The sequence below is a fragment of the Mustela lutreola genome, chromosome 2, assembly GCF_030435805.1.
Source record: "Mustela lutreola isolate mMusLut2 chromosome 2, mMusLut2.pri, whole genome shotgun sequence".
Taxonomy (NCBI): Eukaryota; Metazoa; Chordata; class Mammalia; order Carnivora; family Mustelidae; genus Mustela; species Mustela lutreola.
In genome coordinates this window covers 129083788-129108494 of record NC_081291.1, presented here as the reverse complement: position 1 = coordinate 129108494, position 24707 = coordinate 129083788, and the positions used below count along the sequence as shown (strand labels likewise).

The 24707-nt window shown below is 40.2% G+C and overlaps 1 protein-coding gene across 6 annotated transcripts in view; it reads right to left on the bottom strand.

Moving 5' to 3' along the window:
- The window catches only part of PLD1 (phospholipase D1), a 200104-nt gene that overhangs the window by 102413 nt on the left and 72984 nt on the right, over positions 1-24707 (bottom strand). For all 6 annotated transcript variants that reach the window (XR_009351014.1, XM_059163476.1, XM_059163478.1 and 3 more), the window contains exons 2-8: positions 18594-18784; positions 18174-18301; positions 13352-13497; positions 13025-13130; positions 11726-11791; positions 3249-3307; positions 1906-1998 (exon numbers count right to left, since the gene is read on the bottom strand). Coding sequence is in view for 5 of the 6 variants with exons in the window: in XM_059163478.1 (XP_059019461.1) it covers positions 1906-1998; positions 3249-3307; positions 11726-11791; positions 13025-13130; positions 13352-13497; positions 18174-18301; positions 18594-18784 (789 nt within the window). In the remaining variant the exon portion in view is untranslated. The remainder of the gene's footprint in view (positions 1-1905; positions 1999-3248; positions 3308-11725; positions 11792-13024; positions 13131-13351; positions 13498-18173; positions 18302-18593; positions 18785-24707) is intronic.

Here is a 24707-nt window from a genome sequence, read left to right as displayed (position 1 = left end):
ACGGTTTTACTGGAACACAGAAATTTTCAATTTTCTCTAATCTCTTGATCTCCTCCCTGTAATTTCTGCCATCCCTTCAAAACTGAGATAATGAGAGCATTACTTAGTGGTGTTTTTGTTGTTGTTGTTGTTGTTGTTGTTTTGCTGGTAGTGTACCTTAACTATGTTTAAAGGTAAATCTTAGTTCAGGGTTTATGTATTTTTAATATACACTTAGCTCAATTTCATATGTACACGAACTCACAGAACTTTTTCAAGGCTGGGGAAATAATGTATACATCTCAATATTTCTCCAAAATTCCAGTAAAATATTATTATTAACAAACAACTATTGTCTATTACATTCAAAACATTGTGATAAGTGCTTTGAGGACACAAATAAGAATCAGATGAGAATACTGACCCACAGGAGTCTTTGGTTGTGTAGGATATAGGATATGAATTAAAGTTCTCTGTCTATATCACATAGCACATTATACATCCTCGCAAATGTAAGTCTAAAATTATCATCCTTGAAGTCTGACAAATTTTTTTTGTTTATTTTTTAAGTGTACAGTTCAGTGGTTTTTAGTATATTTGTAAAGCTGTGTACCATTACCACTGATATCTAATTTCAGAATACTGTCACCACCCAAAAGAAACCCCATTTCCTTTAGCAGTCATTTCCCATTCTCCTCTCCTCCCAACCCCTCAAGACCACTCATCTACTCTGTCTCTAAAGATTTGTCTATTCTCGACATTCCATATGAATGGAATCATATACTATGTGGCCTTTTGTGTCTGGCTTTTTCACTTAGCATAATGCTTTTGAGATTCAGTCAGGACACAGAATGAATTAGCACTTTATTCTTTTTTTCATTAAAAATTTCTAAACAATTTATTCACATACTGTAAAACTCACCCTTTAAAAGTATATAGTTCAGGGGTTTATAATATATTCAAAAAATTATACCACCATATATCTTCATCAACCCAGAAAGAACCCCCATCTCCCTTCATCTTCATTCTTTTTTATGGCTAAATAATATTCCACTGTATGGATATCCTCACCCCTCTGGTGACAGGTGAAAGACATTGGGTGGCTCATATCTTTTGGCTATTCTAAATAACGCTGCTATGAAGATTCTTCTATGAGTTTTGATACATGCACATTTTTTCAATTCTTTTGGCTAAATACCTAGAGTTACTATAGCCCCCAGTAATCCCACTTCCTATGTTTAACATTTTGAGAAAGTGCTGCAGTTTTCTAGAGTGCCTGCACCATCTCCTATTTCTACCAGCAATGTAGTAGTGTTCCAACTTCTCTACATCCTTGTCAACAACACTTGGTACTGTGTATCTTTTTCATGATAGCCATCCTGGTGGGTGTGAAGTTGGACCTCACTATGGTTTTGAGTTGCAGTCCCCTTATGACTAGTGAGGTTGAGCTATCTACTTGTCCTTACTGGCCATTTGTATATGTTCTTTGGCTGACCCATGAGTTCTATTGCCAACCAGTTTTTACATATATAATAAAAGTTTGCACACTCTGCCTACAAGTCCAGGTTTGAGTTAGAATGTTGGCATGGATGCTGAGATCTGGAAACTAAGATAATTTAGGGGTGCCTGGGTGACTCAGTGGGTTGAGCCTTTGCCTTTGGCTTGGGTCGTCATTTCAGGGTCCTGGGATCGAGGCCCGCATTGGGCTCTCTGCTCAGCGGGGAGCCTGCTTTCCCCCTCTCTCTCTGCCTGCCTCTCTGCCTACCTGTGAGCTCTGTCAAATAAAATCTTTAAAAAAAAATTTAAAACGTGCTCTGTTGTGACTTTCAAAGGATATAGAACCGATTTGTAATTGAAAACCAGTCTGTGAAAATTCCCCAAATATCCAGTTTCGTAAAACAAACCCACAGAACAACCAAGACCTACCTTTTGGACCAGCGGTAACAGGCTCTTCCTTGACCACAGCAATTCAAGCCTGGTATTCTGTGTCCCCCGGATCTTTTCATTATCATACCTTCTCTGAAAGAGACACCAAGTTAACCCAGGGTCTTTGGATTTCCAACTCGCGCTTGGCTGATACAGCCTCACAACTTGGGACTAAATAAACTGTTTCATTCTCATATCACATTCCTCTCCTTCCTTCTTCACCAGCACATTCACTAGGTGGATACTCTAGCAGCTGATCCCTAAAAGCACCTGGTCGGATTGGAGGCAGCAAAAGTCTCTTGCACATACTGCAGGACTTTAAGCATCCTAGCTTCTGGTTACCTGTCCTGAGTGTACCCTGCAGTCATTGGGACAAGCTGAAAAAGACCCCGCACGTTGCCAGAGGCCCACACAGGGAAGGTTTACCTGCTGTTGAGACCACTGGGGGTGCTCGCTCACCAGTTCCCAAATATTCCTCGTCCTTCTACCTACAGTTCTAGGACCAACCCATACCAAAGGAATAGAGCACAGCTCTTAGAGCTTTGGAAAGAGAAATGTCTTGATTTTGAAAAGTAGGACAAGACATAACAATACTAATGGCCTAACAAAAGGAAAAAATGAAAACCACTACTAACAAGGCTCTTAGCCCTAAAGAAGCCCTAAAGAAGCTAAGCGCTCAAGCGCTCACTTTATAAAGGAAAATTATCATTAAGTAATTGTCAATCTCGTTACTTAGCATAAATTTTACACAGCAGCATTTTTAATCATGAAAATGAGTGATAAACAGCTAACTTTTATAAGTTATTAAAAAGACAGGATTCGGTATATTTGATTTTTTAAAACTGAGCTATAGCTGATATACATTACACCAGTTTCAGTGTATAAGACATTGATGTGGTATTTGTATACACTGCAAAAATGATCACCTCAATACATCTAATGAACATCCATCACTGTACACAGTTATAACTTTTTTTTCTTGTGACAAGAACTTTCAAGATCTCTTCTCCTAGCAACTTTCAAACATGCAACACAGTACGTTTATTTCTAATGCTTTCTCCTACATAACATATTTGCTACCTGTATGAAACACCCCTAATGTTGGGCCAGAGGCAACCGTATGTGCTGGAAGCACAAAAGAAAGGGGATGGGGCAGCTGCTACCAGTGTTCAATACAGCAAGGTAGCACCGTGTATAAATAGATGCCCCCAAGTGGCTTGGACTCTGTTGGGAAGAAAAGCAGCAGGTAGTAAAGCCAGTAAGATCTGTCCCCATGGCCCGCTGGTAAGTCAAAGGGTGGTACTTATCAACTTTACCCCTTCTCACGCAACACTGGAACTTACATGCCCTTTGGTCCCAAATCATGGATGAAAGACAGCTGGCTTATGTCAAGGAATTCTGTCTGAAAAAGAGGCCAAAAATCCATACTTTAGAAAGACAGAAAGAAAAAAGAAAAGTTTATACATTTGAAAAAAAAAAACCCCAACAACATGCATTAGATACCCGTATGTGTAAACACATCTGGGGGACGACACGAAGCAACACAATGGCATCGCCCTGGAAGAACATCTATCATCTATGTTCTTCTTCCTGGAAGAAGTCTATGTATAATTAAGACACAACCAAGAAAGTGATGTGTGCTCTCAAAGGTAAAGACAGAATGCTCAAAAAAATCAATAGGAGAGACTTTTTCCCCCAAATTCTTCTGTGTTTTTGTTGCTGGGGAAGGAGGATTGTGTGGCATAGCATACACACTAACAATAGGGTTGTGTGAAGGCGGTGATGTTGGTGCCAGGTTCTGGAAGGTGGATTAGGCTTGGTACGTGGAAATGGGAGATGAAGGGGGAGAGAGGACAGGGAAGGTGTGCAAAGGTCATCAGGTATATAGTTGGGCTACAGTAAGCAAGATGAAGAGAGTAATGTAAAGTTAAATGGTAGAGTGCGTTGAAGGGAGTTTGCAGAGATCTTTGAACATCAGGAATACCAGAATATTTTAATACAAATGAAATAAAATAAGGGGTGCCTGGGTAGCTCAGTTGGTTGAGAATCCGACTCTGGATTTCATCTCAGGTCACGATCTCAGGGTTGTGAGATCAAGTCCTGGCAACAGGCTCGTGCTCAGCGGGTAGTCTGCTCAAGATTCTCTTTCTCCTCCCTCTGACCCTCTCCCCATCCCACACTCTCTCTAAAGAAAGAAATAAAATAAAATAAAATAATTTTACATACGAATAATATAAAAATAACTTTTTAGTGAGTAGAAAAGGAAGAGAATTTCAGGCCCACCTTTACCTTATAAATTATGGGAAGATAAAAACTACAAATATGGGACACCTGGGTGGCTCAGTTGGTTAAGCAGCTGCCTTCGGCTCAGGTCATGATCCCAGCGTCTTGGGATCGAGTCCCACATCGGGCTCCTTGCTCCGCAGGGAGCCTGCTTCTCCCTCTGCCTCTGTCTGCCATTCTGTCTGCCTGTGCTTGCTCTCTCTCTCTCTCTGATAAATAAAATCTTAAAAAAAAAAAAAACCTACAAATATTATGATGACAACATCAACAGCTAACATTTACTGAGTGCTTAATATCTGTTGGCCCTGTACTAAGCATTTTTCATACATTATCTCAGATCTCTCTTGTACAGAAGAGGACACTGAGCTTTAGAGCAGGGATAGGCAAACTTTCTCAGCAAAGAAATCAGACATAAAAATTTTAGGCTCTGTGAATCATATACTTGTACTATTATGAAATAAAAGCAGCCACAGATAATACATAAATGAACAAGCATGGTTGTATTCCATTAAAACTTAATTTACACATACTAAAATACAAATTTAATATAATTTTTATGTCACAAAATACTGTTCTTTTAAAAAAATTTTCAAGCATTTAAGAACATAAAAACGATTCTTAGCTCATATAAAAATAGGCAGTGGGATTGATCTGGTCCATAGGCCATAATTTACCAACCCCTGGTGTAGAGATATGTTAAATAAATTGTTCAAGATAGAGGCATCTAGGTGACACCATCAGCTAAGCATCTAACTCTTGCTTTTTATTTTTTTTCTTTTAAATATTTTATTTATTTATTTGACAGAGAGAGATCACAAGTAGGCAGAGAGGCAGACAGAGAGAGAGAGAGAGGAAAGCAGGTTCCCTGCTGAGCAGAGAGCCTGATATGGGGCTCAATCCCAGGACCCTGGGATCATGACCTGAGCCTAAGGCAGAGGCTTTAACCCACTGAGCCACCCAGGTGCCCCTAACTCTTGGTTTTTAGCTCAGGTCTTGATCTCAGGGTGTGATATGCCCTCTCCACCCCCGCATGCGCTCGCTCTCTAAAATAAATCAATAAATCTTTTTAAAAAACTGTCCAAGATAACAGAATTAGCAAGGGATAGATTCAGAATTAGGTCAGACCAAACAGTTTCTTCAAAACAAAGCTGCAAAAGCAGTAAATCATTCGCCATGATTATTAGATGAAAATGTGAAAGCACAAAGGTGAAGACCAATGAACATTATGTAATTCTCAGCATATGCAGGAGTTGCACCTCATGTATTACTTGAAAGAGTTAGAGTTGGACATTATTTGGCTCCCAAATTACGAAATTTTCTTAAAAGTAGCCACAGTAGGCCCAGATCTACCAGTGGTTGTACATCATGTCAATAACTGCCTTAACAGAAAATTCAAAATCAAGAAGATATGCTCCTGGCATCAGGAAGCAGAGGGGAGACCAGATATAGAAAACACTCCCCATCAACAAAGTTCTGTAGGAAGAACCACAACAATTACATGTCAAGTAGTTACAGAGGAAGGTGTCCAGTTTCCAAGCTGATTTGACTCCTAAGAAGAAATGGCATTTGAGCCAAGCTCAAATGTAAATGGGATTAATAAAATAAAGCCTAACAGTCGGGGCACCTCGGTGGCTCAGCCTCTGCCTTTGGCTTGGGGCATGGTCTCGGGGTCCTGGGATTGAACCCCGCATTGGGCTCTCTGTTCAGCAGGTAGCCTGCTTCCCGCTCTCTCTCTCCCTGCCTCTCTGGTTACTGTTATCTCTGTCAAATAAATAAATAAAATCTTTTTAAAAAAATGAAACCTAACAATTTTCCTTTAATGTTTTATATATGTGATTAGAAATAATCTATTATTAAATTTGTAAGCAAAAAATTACCAATCTCTCACTGCTGTGAGTCACCCAATTAAGTGCTTCAAATTCTTTCTTAGATTATTTGTAAAAATTCAGACAGACTTATTTTTAATACTTTGAGGAACGTTCATACTGTTTTCCTATGACCCGGGAGTTGCACTACTGGGTATTTATCCCAAAGATACAGATGTAGTGAAAGAAGGGGCACATGCACCCTAATGTTCATAGCAGCAATGTCCACAATAGCCAAACTGTGGAAGGAGCCCAGATGCCCTTCAACAGACAAAAGGATAAAGAAGATATGGTCCATATATACAAAGGAGTATTATTCAGCCATCAAAAAGGATAATTACCCACCATTTGCATCAACATGGACAGAACTGGAGGAGATTGTGCTGAGTGAAATAAGTCCAGCAGAGAGTCAATTATCATATGGTCTCACTCATATGTGGAACATAGGGAATAGAGCAGAGGATCACAGGGGAAGGAAGGGAAAACTGAATGAGAAGAAACGGACAGGGAGAAAAATCATGAGAGACTCTGGACTCTGGGAACCAAACAGAAGGTTACAGAAGGGAGTGGGGTGGGGAGATGGGGTGGCCAGGTAATGGTATTACAGAGGGAACATGTGGTGATGAGCCCTGGGTGTTATACGCAACTAATGAATCATTAAAGACTACAACTAAATACTTACGATGTACTGTATACTGGCTAACTGAACATAATAAAAAAATTAAAATTAAAACATTAAAAATTAAATTCAGAAAGACATGGGGCACCTGGGTGGCTCAGTCCATTAAGCATCTGCCTTTGGCTCAGGTTATGATCTCAGGGTCCTGGGACCAAGCCCTACATCAGGATCCCTGCTCAGCAGGGAGACTGTTTCTCCCTCTCCCTCTGCCCCTCCCCCACTAGTGTTTTTTGTCTCTCTCACTTACTCGCTCTCAAATAAATAAAGATAATCCTCAGAAAAAAAATCCTGAAAGACTTAAAAACCCTCAATCAAATATATCTTCACATTAAATTTTTTATAAAGATTCTATGAAGACTTTACAGTTCATTCTTGTATAAAACATTGTAATTCAGTACCGTATTTTTAAAATCCCATCTGTGGAAATGCTTGTTATTAGAAGTGACACTGCAGACTCTGAACATAGAATCCAAAATGTTTTAAAACCCTAAACCATAACTTCTCATTTAATCTCTAGGGAGCAGAGAGAAAATGTCAATCCTAGTTTACACTGGAAGAAATTACTACAGAGGTATAACTAATTTATATGCAAAGCTACAGAACAGTTAAATGGAGGAACAGGAAATGAAAAGCAAAAATCAAGGAAACCATTTATCTAATATCTGGATAGTTTCTTATTCACATGGCTCTTATCATCGAGTTGACAGCAGAAGTATTCTTGGAAATAATTCAGAAATCATAACTTCAAAATATAATAAAATTGCTAAGTGTAAAGAATTTCATCTAAATAAAAAAATGTGTTAGTAATGCAGAGATTTATGTACCAATATAAAATTTAAAACTATCCTTATCACTTTAGTTCAACTAGGGAGAGATTTCAAGAAACAACTAGCCTTGTTATTGATTAAAAAAAAAAAAAAAGAATCTCTGGCAATATGTGCTCTAATACAGATTTATCAGATTAAAAGTAAATGTGGCAAGGTCAATTTAGAGGCAAACCCAAATAACACAATGTGAAATTGAACAAAGACTGTGTCGTCCACACTTCTCAGTGCATCCTGAGTGGTAACAATCAATTCTCTATTTGCCCAGGTGAGTGAGTCTCAAGAACATGAATTTAATGATCAGTTTAGCTGGACAATATTCCACAGGCTGACTGATCTCTTGAATGTATTAATCAATATTATTTTTCCAACTTGTGAGAAGTACAAGTAATGTTAGGCAAACAGGGAATAAAGTTCCAAAGACAAGGGACAAGCAATTAGCTCAAGGGGTAACAACAAGCCCTGGAAATTACCCGGCAATCATGCATTCATAGTTCCTCCAGTTCATCTTTGTACTGGAAGGGGAGGGGATGTTCAGAGGCCACCTTGATGCCTGAGGCAGCAAAATGCCCAAGCAAGTGCCCCAGCGGGAAATTCTCAGAAGCAAGGGAGACAAAAGTGCTGGGTTGGGCAGTGCCCTTCTGGGAAGAGTAGGAGGTTGGCTCTCTTACTCCAGGAAAGCTTGCCTTCCAGGTCAGACAATGAACACAGCCCCAGAGAAAAGAGAAGACATCTCATCAGTGGAGGAAACGGAGAGGCCAGATCCTCTCAGCTCTTAAGACTCAATCATGAGAACGACAAGACGTCCCTTACTTTGCAGGCGCAGCTGTTTAACAGCACAGCTTCTCCCCATTGGCATGGAAACACTGTGGGCATCTTCATTCACCTTTACCCATTCTTCCCCTCAAACTGAATTCACTCACCGTATAAAACAAGGGGGGGGGGGCTCAGTATTGTCTGTCTGTGGAATGCTTTCAGATTCCTTACTTCCCAGAGGGTGATTAGCCTGAAATCACCCTCTGGGAGGTAAGGAATCTGAGTTACCACAGTTAAATGTCAGTCAAACTGGAAGTTAGCAATAGCATCCTGTCAACCTAGGATGCTTCTAGAAATGATGCATTTCATTCCCTTTCTAGATTTTAATCTTCAGCTGGAAAAAAGGTACATTTCCTGTTCCTTTTTTTCTTTTTAAGATTTTATTTATTTATTTGACAGACAGAGATCACAAGTAGGCAGAGAGGCAGGCAGAGAGAGAGGAAGGGAAGTAGAATCCCTGCTGAACAGAGAGCCCGATGCAGAGCTTGGTCTCAAGACCCTGAGATCATGACCTGAGCTGAAGGCAGAGGCTTCAACCCACTGAGCCACTGAGGCACCCACATTTCCTGTTCCTAATGACTCTTCCTTTAAATTCCCTGCAAGCCATGCATTTTCCAGTTACTAATTAAAATGCTCCCTTTCACTATTAGATATTTCAGTATCCCTTTTATTATTAGGCTTCAGTATTAGAGCTAGCACCAATACAACTTAGAATATAAAAGGAATTCTGTTTGAGATTTTGTATTTTGTATGTTACAATTGAGTAAACACATCCCTTTTTTAAAAACAGATTTATGCCTTAAGCAGAGTACAAAGACATGTATCCCTATTTTACAAATGAGTAAACAGAATGGATTACCAATAATCTCTGAGGGAATTATCTGATGTTAAATTCACTAAAACACTAATGACATGTTTTTCAGACCCTCAAGGAGGAAGAAGGAATTTAAAAAGTTATACTCCTGGAAAAAAAAATTCCTGATCTAAATACTAACTTAACCAATGACCATAGGAAAATTTAAAAAAAAAAACAAAACTGTTCATGTTTGGTTTCATTGAAATTCTATGGAAATTAGAGATGTGATCCTATCTGACCCTTGACCTATGATCCATGATCTCTGGCCTAAAGACCCAAATTAACTTCTAATAAGCTTGTTTTACAGTTAAAAAGTATAAATTAATTATATGTGATTGTCGAAAAATTACTTTTAATATGATTTTACAGACAGGAGTTTTAATATTTCTCACAATTATCAAAGGATACACAAAGATGCCAATCTAATTTCACAAATATGAGGCAAAAGCCTGTAAATCTAGTCTCTAGGCCAAATTACATTATGTGACAATTTAATAACGTTAGAAAATTAAGATAGATTGAATTGTATCTTATGTCTGAATCATTATGGAGAATTCCATTCTTAGGGTAAATAAGTAGCTATCAAAAATGTAGGGTAACATATATTTGGGTCAGTTGAGACCAGGTTTTCCCTTTTAGAGGAAATGTTTAGAAGACATTCTAGAATTTCTCGACAAAATACGGCTCAACTCTGGAAAGATTTTCATGATTAGAAAATAAAATAAACATTTAAGAAAATGTCACATTTTTTAATCAACATAAGAATCTAAAATGTAGTACTATACACAGAAAGAGAAGACTAAACTTAGCAATTACTGTTCTAAAGCCAAAAGAAATAGTAGCAATAAAGTCACAGGCAGGCAGAAGAGTAAAACAAATGCAAAACCATCACATACTGGTACTGGCACACATTTAAATACTCCTCAGCATATATCTCTTCAGAGAACACAACAGGAAACAGCATTTTTAGCCGTAGCAATGACCAGTTATATAATCGGAAATAACAGCAGTGACATCCTTACTCGTTACACTCTCTCAAAGATGCATGTTTCTGAGTCCTAGAAGGGAAGAAATCTCTCCTATCCTTCTTCTCTTGAGAGCCTCTGGTTGGACCCAAGTTGCTGGTTTTCCTGGGAAAACTCCTCCAGGATTAGGAAACCACATATGCTCCTTCAAGTCCACCAAATGGAACAATGCAAGTTGCCGCAGAAGGTGGGCCATGGGCTCTGCCCCAGATCATTTGTGCTTGGGGGAACTAGGGGACAGAATGGGGGTTTGTCCAGCCTCCAGATAATACCCTGGCAGGCAGCAAGATTGCAGCGAGTCACCAGAAAACGCCAAAGGGTCAAGGAGCTCTTGCTTCCTCTCCTAACACAGAAGACTTCCTTCCTTATTTCCTTTCTTTTTTCTTTCTTTCTTTTTTTTTTTTTTTAAGAATTTTTTATGTATCTGAGAGAGAAAGCAAGCACACAAGTGTGGGATGGGGAAGGAGCAGGGGAGGGAAGAGAGAGGGAAAGACTCTCAAGCAGATTCTGCCTTGATATGGAGCCCCATGCGGGCTCAACCTCAGGACTCTGAGATCATGACCTGAGCAGAAACCGATAGTCAGATGATTAACTAACTGAGCCCCCAGATGCCCCTTCCCTCTATTTAAGTATTTAAGTAATGGCATTCTCTAAACTAGAGGACACATCTAGTAGGCCGTGACTGCCTATTCTTAATTTCCGCCCCTTATACCATATACATACATTCAACCCCCGAGCATTACAGTTTCTACACATACAGATGCAAAAATACAATAACTCAGGACATTCTCAGTTATCTGGACTTTTAGATAATTGAAGATTAACCCTTTAAAAACATGCCTTCAAGGCCTCTAAGAGGACTGACCTTACTGTTTTCTGAAAACTTCTACAAAAGCCTGGTCCTTCCTGCTTGGCACCTGTGGGCCTTCCAGCTGCTTCTAAGCCTCACCACGTCTTCTCTCTTTTATTTCCCCAGAGTTTTTTCCTCCCCCTCATTTTTCCCATGCTTCTCACTTTCACATGAAAAGACAGGCCTTTCATAAGCATCATGGGCTAACCTGATGGCCAACCAAGCAGCTCTGTATAAATGCTGGGTATTCGACTCTGCTCAGCTGTTTCCTCACTTACTACTCAAGTGTTTTTTCCTTTAGGCTTAGAAATGCTTTGGGGTATTATTCTGGAAACCCGAGGAGACAAAGACGTCAATTTCTAGATAATCTAGCCTGGAGCAGAGTTTCAAGTTCGTTTAAATCTACTGTTTTAGACACATTAATTTATACATGATTTTTTAAATGGCATCGCCATGAACTAAATTATTGCTGTCGAGTCAATTTTGCGCTCATTAACTGTAACTTGAGGAATGCTGGAGAAGTGGATACAAGCACTTCTGTTAATAAAACGATCCAACATTCAGCTGACAACTTATGATTTTATAAACTATTTCAAAATTTAAGTCACTGAACAATACTTACTGTTGCATGGTAGTTTCTATACATGGGCATTTTTAGTAGCTTTGTCAAATAATCTTCTAGTTGTTTCTGTAACACAAATATATTAGATGAGAGATAACAGTGACAGGGATGTGATCATTATCTCATTTTACCTTCTGCAAACTTATTCAATTCTTTACTCCTATTATCACAGGAAAGGAATCTTGAATAGCATTAATGAGGTATTTCCATAGTACCCCTGAGCCATTTTTCAAATTCCTTCTTGCTATTTAATGTTTTACATGCTTCTGTCTTTTAAAAACTGCTGACAAGACCCAAGCTGTACATTCTTTTAATCTTCCATAGTTACTAGCACAAGACTTGTCCATGGTAGACAGTCTAAAGGCATTTGTTGATTTTATTAAAACCCTGAATTTCCTTAATTATAACACTGAATTTACTGGTGGATATATTACTGTATTTTTCACAGCTGTTTTGGTGGGGGGGGGGGCAGGGAGAGGTTAAAAAAAAAGGAGAGAGAGACTTTCTAGTAAGTTGTACCCTGATTTCAAATACTCAAATGCACGAGGGTAATGTCCATCACAGTGACTACGATGATGTGTGTGGAAGCACTAACTGTTAAAGCCACAGCTTCTCATTTTCAACTGCATTCACGTAAGTGCACACAGAAACCCCACACTGTAGAGTATCTTGGAAAATATTTGTTCTAGATCGCTAAAAAGATTTCATACAAGAAGACAACTACACAAAGAAGAAATCAAATATTGCTTTCAGAACATTAAACTTTCAGATTACAGAACAGAACTGACATTTACTTGGTAACTTTCCAGCAGAAAAACTATCTCCTCCCCTGCGTGTCTCTGCATCACTGGGGCAGAGGACCAGGGCCTCGGGATTCTGTCCTACCACTCTCTGACCTGAAGAGCTCCCCCCACAGTTTGGGAATGAGACCTCCACAGATTTAGGACAAGCTACTACAAAGCCTGGAACAAAGAGAGGGAAATATAAGTTGTTAAAAGAGTAGATCTCAAAACACTCAACGATGAGCTCAATCTTGACTCGCAAGGAGCCCTAAGAGGTTCCCGCTGGGAGGAAGCTTCTTCACAGAACACTCCTCCTCTTCAGGGAAACACACCCTCCCCAGGTCAAAATGGCTTGGGGAAGGACTGCCTAACAAGTTCCAGAGAAGCCAGCCTGGGTGAGGGTTCCTGGGGCGAGAACAGTTGCAGCTAGCCCCCCAGCCCCACCCCTCAGGAGCCGCCAGGTTTCTACAGAACTACAAAATTCTACTCTGAACAGCAGAAGACTGGAAGGACTTACCCTTCTGCCAAAGAACTGTTCTTCTCTGATCATGTTTTCAGAGGAACGGGGCAAACTTGGCATCTCTCGAGGCTCTTCTTTGACGTTCTGTCTTCTAAACGTGTGCCTAAAACACCCACGCGTTGGAAACATTTATTATTCTTTCCAATATGATTCTAATATTACTCTTATAAAACCTTTCATAAAATGGTTTATTTTTAGAAAAGCCTATTTTAATAGAAAATATCCACTGACAATGGACAAGCTAACCCATAATATCGATAAAATATTCTTCCCACCCAACTTGTATACTGGAATAACTTTATATAATTATTCTGAAACAGTTACCTTCTGGTGGGAATGGGGATTCGGATAAAGGCTTTGTACTTGAGCAGCTCTCTGTGAAATTCTTGAAAGTGTTTGAATTTCCTCTTAACTTGCCACTTAAATTCCCCATGTGTTAATTCAATAGTGTAAAGATTGATACTTGGCACCTACAGTGATCAATAAAAATGATTGATATTTTAGATAATAATAAAAACTCTAAAATCTCTCCATGAACTATAGCTAATTAATAAGTAACTTAAATTTGGCTTACATGTTTTGGATAAGTACTTAAGCAAAATGTTTTCTAAAACAACTGATTACAGAATTAATATTCCCTTAAATGTTCACCTTATAATATACATAAAGACCAATTCTGAATTGCACCAAAGACAAACTCCACAAATCCTACTGCTCCAAAAACATAAACACACACACGCACACACACACACAACCCTGAAACAAGAAACCAGGTAAAGGAGACAATGAGTGAGGACCCTAATTAGTTATCAGAAGTAATTTTGCTTGTCCAAAAGTATAAGCAGAGAACAGACAACTGGAGTGAGGTGAGAGGAAAGCTGGAGGAAATGGATTCCAGGAACACAATATGATCTTAGCCCACTTCTCGCCCTTTGCAAATGACATTAATGTCTTCTCCTCCTGCAACATATTCCAAGGTCTATCCTGTCTACAATATCTCCCTGCCCTGAAGCACCACCAGTGACCAGCAAGATATAGGACAATTAGAGGGAAAGGAGCCCAAGATTTTCCTACATGCAAAATGCTTTTCCCAATTACTTAACTAAAATGAATCCCCACTTAAAATTTTTAAAAGATTTTTTATTAAAATGCCAAGATTGACTAGTGAATTATTTCAACCGGAAAAACTAACCGATCTGGGGGATAGTTTTGATAGAGTACAAAGTGTCAGGAAACTGAGGGATATTTCTAAAGCAGAGGAGCAGGGCGCCTGGGTGGCTCAGTCGGTGAAGTGTCTGCCTTTAGCTCAGGTCATGATCCCAGAATTCTGGGATCAAGCCCCGTGTCAGGCTCCAAGCTCAGTGGGGAGTTTCTTTCTCTCCCTCTGCACCTCCCCCCTCTCAGGCTCGCTCTCTCCCTCTCTCTCTCAAAACAATAAAATCTTAAAAAAAAAAAATAAAAAATAAAGCAGAGGAGCAGAGGAGATCTTGAAGGAAGGTCTGTGAGTTTGGAAGGCGGGGCGGGGAACAGGGGGTTGGGTAGGGCACAGGGCACTCTGGTCCACCTAGAGGACACTGGCCTCTGCTGGGAGGTTTAGGAACCAAAGGTGTTGGGGGCAGGAGAAAGTAAGTATCTCTTTCTCCGCTAGTTGATCCAGACTCTGATGTCACCAAGCCCATGGGGGATCCCCGGCCCACTGTCACTCATTACTGATGTCTGGCACACTTGGCAAACTTCTAAAGCATGACCGCTCTGGGTAGATGTCGTATATAAAACATAAGCATGAGGATCAATGCAACCTACATGCTCTTAAGTCTGGAATCCAACCATATCACTGGTTAATATTCAAATCTAGCATTTGCTTTGCCTCAACTTAGGATTCGTGACAGTTATAACAGCTGGAAGTTGAAAAACACCACTTCCGGGGTTCAGAACTGTATGCTGCCTTTTACTTTGGCCAACATGATAAGCATCATCCTCCATCATGTATCACACAGAAGAATGCAGGAAAACTTAGAATGGCCAGAAATGTTGCAGGCAAGTGAAAAACATTCAATTTAAGATGAACCACATAGGGATGCCTGGGTGGCTCAGTTGGTTAAGCAGCTGCCTTCGGCTCAGGTCATGATCCCAGCGTCCTGGGATGGAGTCCCACATCGGGCTCCTTGCTCCGCAGGGAGCCTGCTTCTCCCTCTGACTCTGCCTGCCACTCTGCCTGTGCTCGCTCTTGCTCGCTCGCTCTCTCTCTCTGACAAATAAATAAATAAAATCTTTAAAAAAAAAAAAAAGATGAACCACATACATAAGAAAAATTACACAATTTAAGCAAGTGGCCACATTTCCTGGGATTATACTTTTCAATCCTATGAAAACTGAATACTTAGAAAATACTGCAAATGCCAAGTTTTATCCCTCACATATAGACACCCAGTTTCATACTAAACTTCTTAGCAATTATGAGGCAGTATGGTACCATGAAAAAAGACTAGCGCAGCCTTTTTGAAGCTTTTAAAGGTCTGAAACCCTGAGGTGCAGCCTACCAGCTGTGAAACTTCAGCCAAGTGTCTGTCAGACAACATCCCAGGAGAATTATGGGAATTTTTTAGAATTGGAGTAATTCGAAGAGTTTTCATAAAGGAATTGCTTACGAAGACATGATGGGGTAAGGAAACCCTAAAGGAAGGAAGTTCTGGGTTCTGAAGGCATCCCCACTCTTGAAAGGACAAGAGGCAAGACCAGGTACTGAACAAGAAGGAGAGAACCATATAAAGATGGCTGCCTTGGTCAAGGGACACAGCCAGCCTAAGGGGACCCCCACTTCCTATCTGGGCTCTCCACTGTCTGAGCCCTACCACAGGACAAAAGCCAAGAGCCTGGAGGGGCAGAACACAGGGTGGAGAAGGGTGGGGCACAGTCAAATGCAAATCTCCAGCCTGATAGGGCCCTAATAACATCAGTCTCCCTGGACTGTCATGCAAATGAAGAGAGATGAGAGAGATGTGCCTTGTCTTGAGCGGGTACAGAGAATGTATTCGGTAATTAGAAAAAGTGTATTTTTATAAACCTGGAGTCACATGTAAACCGCAAGAATTTAGTTCACATGTCTTAGTAAACCAAACACCAAGGAGGGTACAGATAATCCTTAGGGAACTAAACCAAACTCATTCCACGAACGAACAGGAGCACAAGCCAAGGAGAAGGTCCTGGCTTGGGAACTTGAATACTTATCTTTGTGAATAACTTTAGAAGAACTCTCATGTTAATAATACATAGCATTGTACAGTATATGCTTCTATAATACTGTAAGGGCCATATGCTTCTATAATACTGTAAGGGCCAAGAGCAGGCTGCTTTGGCATGAAGATCACTTTGAGTTAAAAAGCAACCAAACCCAGCAGATCCTGGAAAAGCTCTTTATCTCCCTGACCTCAGCGGTCTAGAAAGAATTTAGCTAGAGGACCTGCTCCAGAAAGAAAGCTCACCACAGATGACTACATTATAATATGAACTAAGCAAGGTAGACAGGGAGGAACTAGCAAGGTCTGTTCGATCAAAGTCCTCCATGTCTCCTTGTTTCCGAGTGGCCCAGCAAACATTTGTTTACCAAACATTCGCTCTTCCTCATCTCCCTATGAACTGAATTCCTTCCCTTTGAAGTTCCAGACCCCGACCCAATTCTCCATAGTTCAGAATAACATAAATACCTGATTTTGCCCGGTTTTGGAATTTCCATGTCTATGTGGATTCCCCATACACATGAAATTAAATTTGATTTTCTCCTATTAATCTGTCTCACGTCAATTTGAGTCTTCATCTGGCTAGAAGGATTTTTGAAGGGGATAGAAAGTTCTTGCTCCCTAATAATATAATATACAAAATTCTTGTATAATGCTATGTATTATTATTAAATCCTCATAACAAACCTATAATGTAGGCACCATTACACCCATTATTCACATAAGGAAATGGGAGAAACAAAGATTAAACAGCTTACTAGAGATCACAAAGCAAAAACAGGAATTAAACCATGCAGCCTGGTTCTGGAGTCTGGACATTTAATCCTGTGAGCATGCTTATCCCCTCCCAATCTAAAAGCTGGTAGGCAAAATAGGAAAGCAAAGGTCATCTCAGAGACATTACTGAGCGGGTTGTGCTTAGCAGTATAGCAGAGGGTACAGACTCATCTCATACAAACAGCCTAGAGGAAAGGTGGGTGTAAACTAGGAGTCAAGATGTGCAGGCAAGCACAGGTAGTCAGGGCAGACCACTAAGCAAAACTGTGAGGACCAAGGTAGCACGTGGCACCCTGCAAAAGACGAGGAGGAAGGCCAGGCAGACCCTGCCTCTGGAGCAAGGTTCTTCTACCCTTCCCCTGAGGCAGGAACCAAGGTGGCCTTCCTCTGTGGGGAGCCAGAGTTTAGCCCCAGGGGACAAAGGCCACCAGCCTGCAGCAACTCCACTTATCAGACTGGACCTCTGTGATAAACAGTAACTGAGCAAAGGCAGTGACTCTAACAGCCTCTAGTTCAATACATTTCACAAAGGGATGCTTTGCTTGGTGAAGTCACCTTCACAGAAGATGCCTTTCCAGCACTCAAAGAGAAAAGCCTGTGAACAGGGGCTCAAGGACAGGTGCTAGGAGCGAATCAGAGTGGCAGAGGAGGCCGGCACAATTCGCTCAGCTGGGCTTCTGGGGAGTGACCCGGACCAGTCCACTAGCATCCTGGCCTGTTTCAAGAGCCAGGTGACATCATGATTTTCTAGCTAAACAAGCATTAGGAAAGCTAAGCTTTTCCTTGGCTTCTATGCGGCATTCTAGGTGGAATGGCTATGCCCCAGGAGCCCACATTAAACAGAAAATTGGGGAGAGAAGAGGACTAGGAGAGGCACTCAGCAATTTATTAAACTTGCCTTAGGTATCCCCCCCCCTTTTTTTTAAGAGAGGCATTTTCCAGAATGAGGAAAGAGGCATATGAGAATAAAGACTAAATGGAAAGCAAAAACTTGAGAGTCAGTGAGGACTTAGAAGTGGTTTTAAAAAAAAAAATCTAAAAACATAGTCATCACTACAAGGAAGGAAAATGGAAGTCAGTGCATCGACTCGTCTACAATGGCTAACACAAGGTGAGTCCATAAATATGCTGACCCTTGTTGTAGATGTAAAGCGTTCCACTTCCAGGACTTGGGCTTTTATTGGACAGCCGGAAAGATACGTCTGTATGTTAGGCTCCTTAAATCCTTGAGTCTTATAAATAGCAGAGAACGGAATACACGCTAAAAAACAAACAAGTAGATAACGTTATTGCAGGAATACAATGACATTGCAAGGATACACGATATTAGCCTAACTTGCCTTTTCTGGGCATGGGCCCAAGAATCATAACTACTACAAGCACACAGCTAATGAAGCAGTCTCAGCCCTCGGTGAAGACACCCACAGGAAGGTCTAACATAACACAATTAAAAAAGGGGAGGGGGGAATCAATCATTTGCCTGTTATTTCAAATCCGCGCTCTGCCAAGCAACGCCGATCAACTCTCGCCTTGCTCAGACCATCGGTCTTTACCTTCCTGTATCTTGGGATCGCTGGGGGAAACATCGTAATCCACCTCTTCTCCCTCAAAGTGCAGCTCCCGCGTGTCCAGATTTTCTATCAAATTACTCATGTCAGCAGCGATTTTCTGCAGTGCAGAGGTATTGACTCTTGGCTCATTTTTCAGGGACATGTTGGCTTCCGACAGGGTACGAGCAAAGGGGCTGGGGAGAAAAAGGAAGGGTTACAAGGATTTACTATTTCGAATGAATCCACACTCATTCCACGGTATGAAGCCAGGCTTAGAGACCGCACATGGAAACAAGTCAACCCTCTCTGTGTGAGCCTCGGTTATCTCAAGCAACCTTGTCATTGATTTTCCTGTTTCATGTTTAAAGGATTCCTAGCCTGTAAATTAAATCAGAGTGAGATCCTTAATCACAAGCAAATAAGAAAGAGAAATGCTACATTGAAGAAATGCCAACATATTTTTCATCCAATTTCATTAACTTGGATAAATGAGAGACTCCAGGGAGGCTGGTTTGGCGATGGTGATTCAGAGGGAAGGAATGGATTCTCCACGCTAACAAATACATTGGGGAAAAAATGTCAGGTAAAATTAACCCACTTTAAGTATTTTCTAAAGAAAATTGAGGGCATTTTACAATAATTTCAAGAAGCAGATTTAAAAGTTATTTTTGCAACAGCAGAAATTTTCTAGATGTCCTCTATCCCAAGCAAAATGTATATACGATCTTTTTGAACTAGGAGGTTTGGGCCATGACAACGTACGTGTCTTGAAAGGTAACTGATGAGCATACTTCTTCTGAAAGATACTGGAGGTGTTCGAATTGTACTTCTCTCCTTTTTTAAGAAAACCGGTTCTATCTCATTTCGACATTTAATAACACAAGTCGTTGCACACCAATACCCAGGGAGGAAGAGTTCACACAGATTTTATTTTTCCTTTAAAATACAGAGATTTACGCCTTGAGCGCTGTCATCAGAGCTGGATGAAAAATTCCTCTTGCTGGAAATAATCTCTCTGTTACAACCAGGCCTGAAAATGGCAGGATTTTCATAAGAACAACTCTGCCATACAAGCTCACTTATTACTATACCTCACAAACATTTACAGAGCACCTGTCGCTCACTCATTGTGAGGTGCCATGAGCAAATACATAATGATGAATAAGTTCAAGTTCATTCCTGGCCTCCTCCAAGGTCTTTAGCCTTCCTGAGAAGAGCATGTGCTGAGCGCAAGACCTTCAGCCAGGTTCTCTCCTACCGGTATGATCAAGAATCTGGGGGAGGGGGGTCAGGGGAGAAGGCTCTGTGGCCAACGCTAAGAGAGCCTGACCAGACCTGCACAGCCCTTATGGGAACTCATCAAGTCTCTGAAACCTGTACTGCCATGTCTGGTAGAAAGAGATCATGTCTAGTAACTCAGAAGACTGGGGTAGAGGAATGTGGCTCTGGTTTGCCCAGATCTATATAATTAATAAAACAAAGTTCTCTGTGAACTACATAATTGGTCATGTTTCTTTCTCCACGCTGGCTGTAAGGAAGCCTGGAGCCACATCAGTGGCCTACAGTTAGCAAAACAGAGGCCCATTCTTGCCTACGTTGCTTCCCCTCACCTCTCTTTCCCACTTCTAATTTATATTATAATAATAGTTAATGTATACTGATTGCTTCATATGCATTTGGCTTGGTGATAGCCCTTTATATACATTATTGTGTTTATCATCAATAATAAATCTATGCAGGTTTATTTCTATTGAAGAGCTTACCATCCCCTCTTCACAGAGAAAAACACTGAGGCACAGAGAGATTAGGTAATTTGATGAACACCTCAGACAATGTGTCCAAGGTCACAGAGCTTACAAGTAGTGAAGAAGGGATTTAAAACCGGGTCTCTCTGACCCAAGAGCTGATGTTCTCAACCACAGTCTTTTATCTTCCTGTACACCTTTGGTAAATACGTACATGTCCCTGCAATAGATGGAAGTTTTAGTAAATTCGAAGTGCCCCTGGACAAGACTCAAATGGAAAGAACAGAAAGGGACTTCCTCTTGAAGCTCAGTACTTTGGGATGGAGCCATTTACTCTCTCGGGGCCTTCGTTACTCCTTATAGGCTAAGGAGGGTGAGAATTTCATCTCTAGGGTCCCTGTAACACTAGAACCCTAACTGTAGATAAAAAATGTCCCCTATTGTTCAGCTTCCCCATATAAGTTAATCACTTTAACCCAAGAAACTAACCCAAGTAGTTTTTTGTATGAACACGAGAAGCAGGTGGCAGATGCTTTCCAGCATGGATAATTTACTGAAGGTCGGCTCGGCTTCCATGGAGGAGCTTGTTGCCTCTGGTCACAATTAAAATATTTATTTCCTTCCCTCTCACCTCAACAAACACTTACTAGATGCCACCCATGAGCCAGATTTTGCTTCATTTAAAATACAAGTTAATGAAAAACTTAGAGGAAATGAGACAAGGTAAAGCAAGTAAGAAATTACCTCATATCACAGCTGCTCATGAATCTGTAAATCTTGGGTATTTTCTATTGATTAAACTGTCTTACGGCTAACTCTGCCAACTTCCTTAGCACAGCAAAGGAAAACTGTCCTCTGGGACAGAATGTCAGGTTAAAATGCATGTTGAAGTTGAGATATACAGAGATCAGATTACACTACATACTGCAAGAAAAGTGGAATAAATAGTACAGAGTCACTGAAATCGAGCTAAAAGAAAAAACCTTTTTCAGATAGAAAGAACAGAAGCATATAAACTTGTGAAAAACTTAGAAATAGAAAGGAATCTTCTTATCAGTTATACTCAAGTGCTTATTATGTGCTAATAAATAAGCAAATTTCAGCACAGCTATGTTATTTAATACTCACAATGGTACCACCTGATATTTATGATTATTCTGAAAGACTTAGTTAAGGAACTTGCCCAAAGTCACTCAACTTGTTGTGAGTATTGAGTTTACTTATAAAGCAGATTTGTTTGGCTCTCAAATCTCATTGACTTGGTTATAGAAGTTCATAATCATTGTCATTATGTTATGAAACATAAACCTTATATAAAAAAGATTAATTTATAGGGCGCCTGGGTGGCTCAGTGGGTTAAGCCCCTGCCTTCGGCTCAGGTCATGATCTCAGGGTCCTGGGATCAAGTTCAGCATCGGGCTCTCTGCTCAGCGGGGAGCCTGCTTCCTCCTCTCTCTCTCTGCCTGCCTCTCTGCCTACTTGTAATCTCTGTCAAATAAGTAAATAAAATCTATTTAAAAAAAAGATTAATTTATAGACATTCAACCCATTAAATAAAATCTTGGTTATAGAAGTTCATAATCACTGATTTTATTTAATGGGTTGAATGTCTACAAATTAATCTTTTTTTTTTTTTTTTTAAAGATTTTATTTATTTATTTGACAGAGAAATCACAAGTAGATGGAGAGGCAGACAGAGAGAGAGAGGGAAGCAGGCTCCCTGCTGAGCAGAGAGCCCGATGCGGGACTCGATCCCAGGACTCTGAGATCATGACCTGAGCCGAAGGCAGCGGCTTAACCCACTGAGCCACCCAGGCGCCCCTACAAATTAATCTTTTTTACAAGGTTTATGTTTCTAACAACAAAAGATGTTAGCTAGTTCAATCCCTGTACCTTCAAAGGGATCCTACTAGCCCTACAGTCATTGTAATTATAAAAACAACATATCCCAACAGCCTCCTGCATTTCTTTTTAGCCTTTCGTTTTTGTGGTTCATAATATTTTATAATATCACATGGAGTTTCAGTGGACCCTAACGGTTTGTAAATTCCTGTACCTTCAAAGGGATCCTACTAGCCCTACAGTCATTGTAATTATAAAAACAACATATCCCAACAGCCTCCTGCATTTCTTTTTAGCCTTTCGTTTTTGTGGTTCATAATATTTTATAATATCACATGGAGTTTCAGTGGACCCTAACGGTTTGTAGATTTTTTTTTCAAGCTTTTGTGAAGACTCTAACCATTTAATAATGGAAAATGAACCAAACTGTCCACATTACTGCCTCCACTCATGTCCATGGTTGCTCTGTGTTGACGTTTTGTCCATCAATTGTATTGCTGGTTTCATTCTTGAATATCAAACTGTAACGCCATCCACACTTGTATGTTGTCAAACCTTAATTTATTAGCCTATGTTTTCTTTTATCTAAATTAATCTGTACTGGTGAGTGAACAGCTGCCACAGTCACAGCCTATCTTAACCAGCAATGGGATAAGGCCTTCAGTGTTTACATTTGAGATAATGTAATTGATTTTGTTATCTCCTTATAAAATACTGCAAGATCATTATCTCTCTCGGTACCAAGTAGAGATGGTGCCCATGGATGATAACAGCAGCTGTGTTTTATTTCTGTTTGCATCTCAATCTGGGAAGTAAATGGGGTCGATTTTTTTTCTTCCTGGTATTGAATACTAGAATTATAATTTTTTGCAGGGAACAGTTTTAAATGACCTCCTGTTATTCACTGGTGAAATCAGAGAACTCTAGAGTTTTCTTCTAATCTTAATGGTCAACATGACTGAGAAGGAGAACACCAAAGGAAGCAGATATTTTCCTTTCGGATAGTATATAAGCAATGTCTACGCCAAAAATATAATAATAATATTAGAACTATTAATTTTTTAAAAAAGATTTTATTTATTTATTTGACAGACAGATCACAAGTAGGCAGAGAGGCAGGCAGAGAGAAAGGAGGAAGCAAGCTCCCCGCAGAGCAGAGAGTCCCATGCAGGGCTCAGTCCCAGAACCCTGGGATCATGACCTGAGCCGAAGGCAGAGGCTTTAACCCACTGAGCCACCCAGGCGCCCCAGAACTATTAATGTTAAAATAAATGTTAATGTTAGTTAATATTTGCTGACAATATACTGTATGCCAGGCACTATTCATAAAGATTAATGACACTCTCAATGAATCTCACAACAATCTTAGGAGCAGGGCCCTATTATTACCCTTTCGTTTTGTTTTGTTTTGTTTTGTTTTAGAGAGAGAGAGATGGTGGGGGTGGTGTGGGATGGGGCAGAGGGAGAGGGAGAATCTTAAGCAGACTCCATGCTCAGCATACCCAGGGTTCAATCGCATGACCCTGAAATCACAACCTGAGCCAAAATCAAGAGTTGAAGGCTTAGCCGACCAAGCCATTCCAGGCACACTTATTACCCCCATTTTAAAGAAGAGAAGCTTAGAGAGAATGGGAAACTCTCCCAGAGCCTGTGGCTAGGAAGTGATTAGAGCTGGACCCAACCCTGGTTGACCTGACTCCAAAGTCCAGCTACTTAACCAGCCAGAAGTGAACTGGGGGATGGCAGGACGGTTAGACACTAAAGATGTTTACTCCTTAACATTCTCACAGAATAAAACAATTTAAAAAGGAACAACAATAACAAAAAAAATTCAGCATTCATTCTGTGAAGACAACCGACTGATTTCTTGCTTCCCTTTCTAACATAACATGCAAAGTTCTCCTCTATTTTTTAACACATTATTTGTGCTTGCCAAGAAAAATAAATGCAATGTATTTCCAAATCAAAAATCACAGCATAATGTTTGGATGTGAAACGAATTATAATTAGATCATTTAAAACCAAACTGAGTCACGAGAATTTCTTGTTTTCCCATTTTTCATTCTGTTGAAGTTAACTGGTGGGCCCATATAACCTCCCAGAGCACACTATATAGCAATGATTTGTCCAGAACTGACTTGACGTTCCCTGAAAGGCAAACATCATAAATGTGGACTCAAGTACTAAACTCAATATCTAGTGACATAGTAAGCCCTGAATAAATATTTTTTGAGTTGAGCTGACTTTGAATAAAGTAAATGATATTATCATAGTTTACATGCCAGATAATATATTTTGAGAAAATAACACATTGAAAAAAAGGAAAAAAGACTCCTGGTGTTTAGTTGGATCTTTGTGTTTTTTTGTTGTTTTTTTTTTTTAAAGAACATGAGTTCCACAAATATCAGCGGAGGGCTTATTATGCATCTTGGACATGTAATTAAATGTCAGGGGTGCAGGGGAGAGGCCGGATGACCAAGGTTATTCTACCATTATAATCAGTGTAACCTGGGCAACCAACAGCCTCCAG